This window comes from Scyliorhinus canicula, unplaced genomic scaffold (assembly GCF_902713615.1).
Source record: "Scyliorhinus canicula unplaced genomic scaffold, sScyCan1.1, whole genome shotgun sequence".
Taxonomy (NCBI): Eukaryota; Metazoa; Chordata; class Chondrichthyes; order Carcharhiniformes; family Scyliorhinidae; genus Scyliorhinus; species Scyliorhinus canicula.
The window spans coordinates 586293-597921 of NW_024055734.1; the positions used below are offsets into that span (position 1 = coordinate 586293).

General features: G+C 48.6%; 1 protein-coding gene across 1 annotated transcript in view; it reads left to right on the forward strand.

Moving 5' to 3' along the window:
- The first annotated feature begins 1601 nt into the window (after positions 1-1601).
- LOC119960797 (flavin-containing monooxygenase 5-like) overlaps positions 1602-11629 on the forward strand; it is a 50382-nt gene continuing 40354 nt past the window's right edge. The window contains exons 1-2 of the mRNA XM_038788402.1: positions 1602-1739; positions 8063-8251. Coding sequence (XP_038644330.1) covers positions 1602-1739; positions 8063-8251 — 327 coding nt within the window. The remainder of the gene's footprint in view (positions 1740-8062; positions 8252-11629) is intronic.

The window sequence follows — 11629 nt, forward strand, 5'->3', positions numbered from 1 at the left end:
GTGTTAAATTGTCCCTCAGTGTCCAAAGATGTACAGGTTAGGTGGATTGGCCATGTTAAATTGCCCCTTTGTGTCCAAAGATGTACGGGTTAGGTGGATTGGCCGTGTTAAATTGTCCCTCAGTGTCCAAAGATGTGCAGGTTAGGTGGATTGGCCGTGTTAAATTGTCCCTCAGTGCCCAAAGATCTCCAGGTTTGGTGGATTAGCCGTGTTAAATTGTCCCTTAGTGTCCAAAGATCTCCAGGTTAGGTGGATTGGCCGTGTTAAATTGCCCCTTAGTGCCCAAAGATGTACAGGTTAGGTGGATTGGCCGTGTTAAATTGTCCCTTAGTGTCCAAAGATGTGCAGGTTAGGTGGATTGGCCGTGTTAAATTGTCCCTTAGTGTACAAAGATCTCCAGGTTAGGTGGATTGGCCGAGTTAAATTGTCCCTCAGTGTCCAAAGATGTACAGGTTAGGTGGATTGGCCGTGTTAAATTGTCCCTTCAGTGTCCAAAGATGTACAAGTTAGGTGGATTGGCCGTGCTAAATTGTCCCTTTGTTCCCAAAGATGTACAGGTTAGGTGGATTTGGCCGTGTTAAATTGTCCTTTAGTGTCCAAAGATGTACAGGTTAGGTGGATTAGCCTTGTTGAATTGTCCCTCAGTGTCCAAAGATGTACAGGTTAGGGGGATTGGCCGTATTAAATTGTCCCTTAGTGTCCAAAGATGTACAGGTTAGGTGGATTGGCCATGTTAAATTGTCCCTTAGTGCCCAAAGATGTACAGGTTAGGTGGATTGGCCGTGTTAAATTGTCCCTTAGTGTCCAAAGATGTACAGGTTAGGTGGATTAGCCGTGTTAAATTGTCCTTTAGTGTCCAAAGATCTCCAGGTTAGGTGGATTGGCCATGTTAAATTGTCCCTTAGTGTCCAAAGATGTACAGGTTAGGTGGATTGGCCGTGTTCAATTGTCCCTTAGTGTCCAAAGATGTACAGGTTAGGTGGATTGGCCGTGTTAAATTGTCCCTCAGTGCCCAAAGATGTACAGGTTAGGTGGATTAGCCGTGTTGAATTGTCCCTCAGTGTCCAAAGATGTACAGGTTAGGGGGATTGGCCGTGTTAAATTGTCCCTTAGTGTCCAAAGATGTACAGGTTAGGTGGATTGGCCATGTTAAATTGTCCCTTAGTGCCCAAAGATGTACAGGTTAGGTGGATTGGCCGTGTTAAATTGTCCCTTAGTGTCCAAAGATCTCCAAGTTAGGTGGATTGGCCGTGTTAAATTGTCCCTCAGTGTCCAAAGATGTACAGGTTAGGGTGGGTTGGCCGTGTTAAATTGTCCCTCAGTGTCCAAAGATGTACAGGTTAGGTGAGGGTTATGAGGATAGGGCGGGGGATTGGGCTAAGGTAGGATGTTGTTTCCGAGGTTTGGTACAGACCCGAGGGGCCGAATGGCACTGTAGGGATTCGAAGGTCTCTTTCACACCCCTCTTCACTCTGTCCATGCAAATGGCTCCACTCAACGCCTGCGTCGCCCGTTGCTTGAGATGGGGCGCCGTCCCTTCTGCTATTGGCTGCGCCCGCCTCGCGCCCCTGTGTTGATATCGATGTTCTTCCATCGCGCAGATGCAGGGGGCGAAGCGTGTCGCCATCATCGGAGGGGGAGCCAGCGGCCTGGTTGCCACCAAGTGCTGCCTGGAAGAAGGGATGGACCCCGTCTGCTTCGAGAGGAACGATGACGTCGGTGGGCTTTGGAACTTCCAGGCAAGTATCACCGTCTGTCTCAGCCGGGGCGCCCGGATCGAACTGGCGTCTGTACCGCCGAGTCTGTTTGAGTGTGTGTGTGTGTGTGTGTGTGTGTTTGATACTGCGTGTGTGCATGTGAGTGTCGGAGTGTGTGTGTGTTTGTGAGTGTGACTGTGCGTGCGCGCGTGCGTGACTATGTGAATGAGCGTTTGAGAGTGCGAGTGTGTGTGTGAATTTGTGTGTGTGAGTGTAGAATGCTTGTAAGAGTGTTCGAGTGTGTGAATGTGTGTGTGAGTGCGAGTGTGTGTGTATGTGAAAACGTGAGTGTCTGTTTGAGTGTGTGTGAATATAAGTGTGATTCTGAGTGTTTGCGAGGGTGTGTGTGTGGGTGCGAGTGAATATGAGTGTGTGAATGTGTGCTTGTGAGGGTGTGCATGCGTGGGAGTGAGTGAGTATGAGAGTGTGCATGTGAATGTGTGTGTGGGTGATTGTGAATGTAAGTGAGTGTGAGTGAGAGCGAGTGTGTGTGAGCATGTGCTTGAGTGTTTGTGAATATGAGTGAGTGTGAGTGTGTGAGTGTGTGAGTGTGAGTGTGTGAGAGAATGTGCTTGAGTGTTTGTGAATATGAGTGAGTGTGAGTGTGTGAGTGTGAGTGTGTGAGAGATTGTGTTTGAGTGTTTGTGAATATGAGTGACTGTGAGTGTGTGAGTGTGTGAGAGTGAGTGTGTGAGAGTGAGTGTGTGAGTGTGTGAGTGTGAGAGTGTGAGTGTGTGAGTGTGAGAGTGAGTGTGAGTGTGTGAGAGATTGTGCTTGAGTGTTTGTGAATATGAGTGAGTGTGAGTGTGTGAGTGTGTGAGAGTGAGTGTGTGAGTGTGTGTGTGTGAGTGTGCGAGAGAATGTTCTTGAGTGTTTGTGAATATGAGTGAGTGTGAGTGTGTGAGTGTGAGTGTGTGAGAGATTGTGCTTGAGTGCTTGTGAATATGAGTGAGTGTGAGTGTGTGAGTGTGAGTGTGTGAGAGAATGTGCTTGAGTGTTTGTGAATATGAGTGAGTGTGAGTGTGTGAGAGTGAGTGTGTGAGTGTGTGTGTGTGAATGTGTGCTTGTGAGGGTGTGCATGCGTGGGAGTGAGTGAGTATGAGGGTGTGCATGTGAATGTGTGTGTGGGTGATTGTGAATGTAAGTGAGTGTGAGTGAGAGCGAGTGTGTGTGAGCATGTGCTTGAGTGTTTGTGAATATGAGTGAGTGTGTGAGTGTGTGAGTGTGAGTGTGTGAGAGAATGTGCTTGAGTGTTTGTGAATATGAGTGAGTGTGAGTGTGTGAGTGTGAGTGTGTGAGAGATTGTGCTTGAGTGTTTGTGAATATGAGTGAGTGTGAGTGTGTGTGTGTGAGGGTGAGTGTGTGAGAGTGAGTGTGTGAGTGTGTGAGTGTGAGAGTGTGAGTGTATGAGTGTGAGAGTGAGTGTGAGTGTGTGAGAGATTGTGCTTGAGTGTTTGTGAATATGAGTGAGTGTGAGTGTGTGAGTGTGTGAGTGAGTGTGTGAGTGTGTGTGTGTGTGAGTGTGTGAGAGAATGTTCTTGAGTGTTTGTGAATATGAGTGAGTGTGTGAGTGTGAGTGTGTCAGAGATTGTGCTTGAGTGTTTGTGAATATGAGTGAGTGTGAGTGTGTGAGTGTGAGTGTGTGAGAGAATGTGCTTGAGTGTTTGTGAATATGAGTGAGTGTGAGTGTGTGAGAGTGAGTGTGTGAGTGTGTGTGTGTGAGTGTGTGAGAGAATGTTCTTGTTCTTGAGTGTTTGTGAATATGAGTGAGTGTGAGTGTGTGAGTGTGTGAGAGAATGTGCTTGAGTGTTTGTGAATATGAGTGAGTGTGAGTGTGTGAGAGTGAGTGTGTGAGTGTGAGTGTGTGAGAGAATGTGCTTGAGTGTTTGTGAATATGAGTGAGTGTGAGTGTGTGAGTGTGAGTGTGTGAGTGTGAGTGTGTGAGAGAATGTGCTTGAGTGTTTGTGAATATGAGTGAGTGTGTGAGTGTGAGTGTGTGAGTGTGTGAGAGAATGTGCTTGAGTGTTTGTGAATATAAGTGAGTGTGAGTGTGTGAGTGTGAGTGTGTGAGAGATTGTGCTTGAGTGTTTGTGAATATAATTGAGTGTGAGTGTGTGAGTGTGAGTGTGTGAGTGTGTGAGAGAATGTGCTTGAGTGTTTGTGAATATAAGTGAGTGTGAGTGTGTGAGTGTGTGAGTGTGTGAGAGAATGTGCTTGAGTGTTTGTGAATATAAGTGAGTGTGAGTGTGTGAGTGTGTGAGAGAATGTGCTTGAGTGTTTGTGAATATAAGTGAGTGTGAGTGTGTGAGTGTGAGTGTGTGAGAGAATTTGCTTGAGTGTTTGTGAATATGAGTGAGTGTGAGTGTGTGAGTGTGAGAGTGAGTGTGAGTGTGTGAGTGTGAGTGTGTGAGAATATGTGCTTGAGTGTTTGTGAATGAGTGAGTGTGAGTGTGTGAGTGTGAGTGTGTGAGTGTGTGAGAGAATGTGCTTGAGTGTTTGTGAATATGAGTGAGTGTGAGTGTGTGAGAGAATGTGCTTGAGTGTTTGTGAATATGAGTGAGGGTGAGTGTGTGAGTGTGTGAGTGTGAGTGTGTGAGAGAATGTGCTTGAGTGTTTGTGAATATGAGTGAGTGTGAGTGTGTGAGAGATTGTGCTTGACTGTTTGTGAATATGAGTGAGTGTGAGTGTGTGAGTGTGTGAGAGTGAGAGTGTGAGTGTGATTGTGTGAGAGATTGTGCTTGAGTGTATGTGAATATGAGTGAGTGTGAGTGTGTGAGTGTGTGTGTGTGAGTGTGAGTGTTAGTGTGTGAGTGTGTGAGAGAATGTGCTTGAGTGTTTGTGAATATGAGTGAGTGTGAGTGTGTGAGTGTGTGAGAGAATGTTCTTGAGTGTTTGTGAATATGAGTGAGTGTGAGTGTGTGAGAGAATGTGCTTGAGTGTTTGTGAATATGAGTGAGTGTGAGTGTGTGAGTGTGTGAGAGAATGTGCTTGAGTGATTGTGAATATGAGTGAGTGTGAGTGTGTGAGTGTGTGAGAGAATGTGCTTGAGTGTTTGTGAATATGAGTGAGTGTGAGTGTGTGAGTGTGTGAGAGAATGTTCTTGAGTGTTTGTGAATATGAGTGAGTGCGTGAGTGTGAGTGTGTGAGAGAATGTGCTTGAGTGTTTGTGAATATGAGTGAGTGTGTGAGTGTGTGAGTGTGTGAGTGTGTGAGAGAATGTGCTTGAGTGTTTGTGAATATGAGTGAGTGTGAGTGTGTGAGTGTGAGTGTGTGAGAGATTGTGCTTGAGTGTTTGTGAATATAAGTGAGTGTGAGTGTGTGAGTGTGAGTGTGTGAGTGTGTGAGAGAATGTGCTTGAGTGTTTGTGAATATAAGTGAGTGTGAGTGTGTGAGTGTGTGAGAGAATGTGCTTGAGTGTTTGTGAATATAAGTGAGTGTGAGTGTGTGAGTGTGAGTGTGTGAGAGAATGTGCTTGAGTGTTTGTGAATATAAGTGAGTGTGAGTGTGTGAGTGTGTGAGTGTGAGTGTGTGAGAGAATTTGCTTGAGTGTTTGTGAATATGAGTGAGTGTGAGTGTGTGAGTGTGAGAGTGAGTGTGAGTGTGTGAGTGTGAGTGTGTGAGAGTATGTGCTTGAGTGTTTGTGAATATGAGTGAGTGTGAGTGTGTGAGTGTGAGTGTGTGAGTGTGTGAGAGAATGTGCTTGAGTGTTTGTGAATATGAGTGAGTGTGAGTGTGTGAGAGAATGTGCTTGAGTGTTTGTGAATATGAGTGAGGGTGAGTGTGTGAGTGTGTGAGTGTGAGTGTGTGAGAGAATGTGCTTGAGTGTTTGTGAATATGAGTGAGTGTGAGTGTGTGAGAGATTGTGCTTGATTGTTTGTGAATATGAGTGAGTGTGAGTGTGTGAGTGTGTGAGAGTGAGAGTGTGAGTGTGATTGTGTGAGAGATTGTGCTTGAGTGTTTGTGAATATGAGTGAGTGTGAGTGTGTGAGTGTGTGAGTGTGTGTGTGTGAGTGTGAGTGTTAGTGTGTGGGTGTGTGAGAGAATGTGCTTGAGTGTTTGTGAATATGAGTGAGTGTGAGTGTGTGAGTGTGTGAGAGAATGTTCTTGAGTGTTTGTGAATATGAGTGAGTGTGAGTGTGTGAGTGTGTGAGAGAATGTGCTTGAGTGTTTGTGAATATGAGTGAGTGTGAGTGTGTGAGTGTGTGAGAGAATATTCTTGAGTGTTTGTGAATATGAGTGAGTGTGAGTGTGTGAGTGTGTGAGAGAATGTGCTTGAGTGATTGTGAATATGAGTGAGTGTGAGTGTGTGAGTGTGTGAGAGAATGTGCTTGAGTGTTTGTGAATATGAGTGAGTGTGAGTGTGTGAGTGTGTGAGAGAATGTTCTTGAGTGTTTGTGAATATGAGTGAGTGTGAGTGTGTGAGTGTGTGAGAGAATGTGCTTGAGTGTTTGTGAATATAAGTGAGTGTGGGTGTGTGTGAGTGTGTGAGTGTGAGTGTGTGAGAGAATGTGCTTGAGTGTTTGTGAATATGAGTGAGTGTGAGTGTGTGAGTGTGAGTGTGTGAGAGAATGTGCTTGAGTGTTTGTGAATATGAGTGAGTGTGAGTGTGTGTGTGTGAGAGAATGTGCTTGAGTGTTTGTGAATATGAGTGAGTGTGAGTGTGTGAGTGTGAGTGTGTGAGTGTGTGAGAGAATGTGCTTGAGTGTTTGTGAATATGAGTGAGTGTGAGTGTGTGAGAGATTGTGCTTGAGTGTTTGTGAATATGAGTGAGTGTGAGTGTGTGAGTGTGAGTGTGTGAGAGAATGTGCTTGAGTGTTTGTGAATATGAGTGAGTGTGAGTGTGTGTGTGTGAGAGAATGTGCTTGAGTGTTTGTGAATATGAGTGAGTGTGAGTGTGTGAGTGTGAGTGTGTGAGAGAATGTGCTTGAGTGTTTGTGAATATGAGTGAGTGTGTGTGTGTGAGTGTGTGAGTGTGTGAGAGAATGTTCTTGAGTGTTTGTGAATATGAGTGAGTGTGAGTGTGTGAGTGTGAGAGAATGTGCTTGAGTGTTTGTGAATATGAGTGAGTGTGAGTGTGTGAGTGTGAGTGTGTGAGTGTGAGAGATTGTGCTTGAGTGTTTGTGAATATGAGTGAGTGTGAGTGTGTGAGAGAATTTGCTTGAGTGTTTGTGAATATGAGTGAGTGTGAGTGTGTGAGTGTGTGTGTGTGAGAGAATGTGCTTGAGTGTTTGTGAATATGAGTGAGTGTGAGTGTGTGAGTGTGTGAGAGAATGTTCTTGAGTGTGTGTGAATATGAGTGAGTGTGAGTGTGTGAGTGTGTGAGAGAATGTGCTTGAGTGTTTGTGAATATGAGTGAGTGTGAGTGTGTGTGTGAGTGTGAGTGTGTGAGAGAATTTGCTTGAGTGTTTGTGAATATAAGTGAGTGTGAGTGTGTGAGTGTGTGAGTGTGAGTGTGTGAGAGAATTTGCTTGAGTGTTTGTGAATATAAGTGAGTGTGAGTGTGTGAGTGTGTGAGTGTGTGAGAGAATGTGCTTGAGTGTTTGTGAATATGAGTGAGTGTGAGTGTGTTAGTGTGTGAGAGTGAGTGTGTGAGTGTGAGTGTGTGAGTGTGTGAGATAATGTGCTTGAGTGTTTGTGAATATGAGTGAGTGTGAGTGTGTGAGTGTGAGTGTGTGAGAGATTGTGCTTGAGTGTTTGTGAATAAGAGTGAGTGTGAGTGTGTGTGTGAGTGTGAGTGTGTGAGAGATTGTGCTTGAGTGTTTGTGAATAAGAGTGAGTGTGAGTGTGTGTGTGAGTGTGAGTGTGTGAGAGAATGTGCTTGAGTGTTTGTGAATATGAGTGAGTGTGAGTGTGTGAGTGAGTGTGTGAGTGTGTGAGAGAATGTGCTTGAGTGTTTGTGAATATGAGTGAGTGTGAGTGTGTAAGTGTGTGTGAGTGTCTGATTGTGAGTGAGTGTTAGTGCGAGTCCGAGTGTGTGAGTACAAGTGTGTGCATGTCTGTGTGCGAGCACGTGGGTGATTGTGAGTGCGAGTGTGTGTGCAAGCGTGTGTGTGTGTGTGTTAATATGAGTGTGAGTGTGTGTGACTGTGAGTGGAAGTGAGTGTGAGTATGAGTGAGGGGGAGTGTGTGAGTGTGAGTAAGTGTGTGCCAATAATCCAGGTGTAACAGCAGCAATTGGATGTTTGACATTCGCTCGGACGAGACATGGTCTCCGTTGCTAAGACAGCCGTGAGGAGCAGTCGCACCCGGCGGCGCTGTGGTCCGTGATAAATGGTCGCCAATTGTCTTTTCTTTCTCCCCATCAGGAGGTGGTGACGGATTGGAAAGGAAGCGTCTATCCGTCGCTGATCAGTAACTCCTCCAAAGAAATGATGTGTTTCAGTGATTTTCCATTCCCTGAGGATTACCCCACCTTCATGCACCATTCCAAGGTCCTGCAGTACCTCCGCCTGTACGCCAAGAATTTCGGCCTGATGAAGTACATTCGGCTAAAGGTCAGTTGCTGCAGATGCGTAGGAACCTCCGCACCATACCGGTCAAAAGGTGTCTCGTACCGATCTCTTTCATTCATTTCGAGATGGCTTTGTGCGCGATGGTCAGGTCAGCATTTATTGCCCATGGCTAGTTGCCCTTCAGAAGGTGGTGGTGAGCTGCCTTCTCGAGCCGCTGCAGTCCCTGAGGTGTAGGTACACCCACTGTGCTGTTAGGAAGATTTCCCCCCCGGCGTGAGCGAAGGAACGGCCGATATATTTCCCAGTCGGGGTGCTGAGTGACTCGGAGGGGAACCTCCAGGTGGCGGGGTTCCCAGGAATCTGCTGCTCGTGTCCTTCTAGATGGTAGAGGTCGTGGGTTTGGAAGGTGCTGAGGAACCTTGGTGAATTCCTGCAGTGCATCTTGTAGACGGTACACACGGCTGACGCTGTGCAGCGATGGTGGAGGGTTTGAATGTTTGTGGAAGGGGGGAGCAATCAAGCTTTGTCCTGGATGGAGTTGAGTTTCTCGAGTGTCAGGAGCCGCACTCACCCAGGCGTGTGGAGAGGGTCCCGTCACACCCCTGACTTGTGTCTTGTAGATGGTGGACAGGGTTTGTGGGGGGGTGGGGGGTCAGGAGGTGAGTTACTCTCCGCAGGATTCCCAGCCTCTGAGCTGCTCTGGGAGCCGCAGGATTTACACGGCCGGGTCCAGTTCAGTTTCTGATCAATGGTGACCACCGGGATGTGGGGGATCCGTGGGGGATTGATGATGATGCCATTGTATGTCAACGGAGCGATGGTTAGATCCTCTCTTGTAGCAGACGCTCATCGCCTGGCACTTGTGTGGGGCGCATGTCCACCCAAGCCTGGATAGTGTCCAGGTCTTGCTGTATTTGGACATGGACTGCTTCATTATCTGAGGAGTCGCGAATGGTGCTGAACATTGTGCAGTCATCCGCAAACATCCCCACTTCTGACCTGATGATGGAAGGGAGGTCACTGATGAAGCAGCTGAAGATGGTTCGCGCCGAGGACACGACCCTGAGGAACTCCTGCAGTGATTCCCTGGAGCTGAGATGATTGATCTCCAACCACCGCAAACATCTTCCAAGGTGCTGACTCCATGCAGCGTCTTGCACTTGCGTTCCCGGCGCACTGTCAGCACTTGGAGGAATGGCGACACCGAAACCTGGGCAGCCGGAGCAGATGTTACGGCATTCTGAGATAGCTCGTGGCCAACTCCAGCCCTAGAGGCCCCCCCCCCCCCCCCCCCCCGGAGCCACAACACTGTAGCCATCTGGGATGGCCACTACCAACATGAAACATGGACGGTGGCAAAGCATCATGGGAAAAATGGCCAATGTGAGATTCAGGCAGGCTCGGAGCCTGAAACCCCCCCCCCCCCCCCCTCCAACCGATTAGCGATTTAATGGCCCATCTCCGTCAGACAACGGACTGATACTCAGGTAACCGATACAATCCCAGACATTTCGCCGCCACTCCCTGTATGCGGGAAGCATCAACAACAGGGTCAATGACCGCTTAGGGCACGCCCAGCCATCAAGGCACCCGCCCCTTTATTGGCTCCAATCAAAGGCAGTGATCGAGAACTACCCAATTAATGGAGTACAAACCTCAGGACGGCTCCAAAAGAGACGAAACTCCCCAAGCATAAAGAGAGACTCTTGTTCGATCTCTTTTGGACCTGGCACTCGGCAACATCCACCTCCAATTGCAGCACCCCCAGAAGCAAGTTCAACGCCCGCTACCGGGGGGGGTGAACCCAGCTGAGCAGCAGTCACTCCTCCAGACCCAGCAGATACAGATTCGAGCAAAGTTCCTCTGACCTAAGCCGGGTGCCTGAAGTTAAGTACAGGTTGTCATAGTTGTTAGGTGTAGTTTAACTAGTAGTGTTTATGCTGCATGTGTAAGTTAATCTAGTGTGTAATTAAAGTATTAGTGATCTTGAACTAACTAACTCGTTGTTTGGCTCTTTGATCGATACCCGGTCGAACCTTGCGGCGGTTTCATTCGATACCTAGCGACTCTGAGAGCAAATGATATTCATGTAAAAGAAGGGAACCTTATCGACGGCCATATTGAAAGCGAGTGAAAAAAGGCAACAACTCAAACCGATTAACCAGCAATCCTCAGCAAAGTATCCAAAACCTTCGGCCCCTGAGAGACAGACACTGAGGACGCGATTCTCCGCTCCAGAGGCCGGGTGGGAGAATTTCGGGAGGGCCGCTCTGGCACATCCGTGGTTCTCCCACCCCCCCCCCCCCCGCAAATGCCGTGTCGTATTTTGTAACGTGCCGCTCGGAGAATCGCGGGCCGCCATTTTTCACGGCAACCGGCAATTCTCCGGCCCGGGGCCTGCGGTTCACGCTGGCGGCAACCACGCCTGGTCGCTGCCGGCGTGACCAGCGCGCGACAGGTAAGCGTGGGGCCTGTGGGGGGGGGGGGGCGGAGAGGAGATCGAGCACCACGGGCGTGCTCGGGAGGGGACTGGCTCGCGATCGGTGCCCGCCGATCGTCGGGCCGGCGTCTCTAAGAGACGCAATCTTTCCCCTCCGCAGCCCCGCGAGAACAAGATCAAGCCGCCACGTCTTGCGGGGCAGCGGAGGGGAAGACGGCAACCGCGCATGCGCGGGTTGGAGCCGGCCAATCTGCGCATGCGCGGCTGACGTCACAGGCGCCGCCGGCCACGTCATTCTCGGTGTGCGACCTTGACGCAAGGGTCAAGGCCCGCCGGCCGAGTTTCTCGCAACGCCGCTCCAAGCCCCCCTGGGGGGGGGGGAGAATAGGGGGTGAGGAGCGGCCTCCGATGCCGGCGTGAAACACTCCGGTTCTCACGCCCGCGTCGGCTGTTGCTGAGAATTGTGCCCTGGGTTTGGTCGTTGAAACACAATTACTGTTGATTGATAACGAGAACTGTCATGAAACAGGCAGTCGGTTAACCAACAGGCGTTGATTAAATAGACAGAGAGAGAAATAGAGACCGAGACAGAGAGAGAGAGACACAGAGAGAGTCAGAGAGACAGACAGAGAGAGAGTCAGAGAGAGAGACAGCGAGAGAGACAGAGAGAGAGAGAAAGAGAGAGAGGGAGACGGAGAGAGACAGAGAGAGAGACACAGAGAGAGAGAGACAGAGAGAGAGAGAGAGAGAGACAGACAGAGAGAGAGAGAGACAGAGAGAGAGAGAGAGAGAGGCACAGAGAGAGAGAGACAGAGAGACAGACAGAGAGAGAGTCAGAGAGAGAGACAGCGAGAGAGACAGAGAGAGAGAGAAAGAGAGAGAGGGAGACGGAGAGAGACAGAGAGAGAAATAGAGATCGAGAGAGAGAGAGAGACAGAGAGAGAGGCACAGAGAGAGAGAGACAGAGAGAGAGAGTCAGA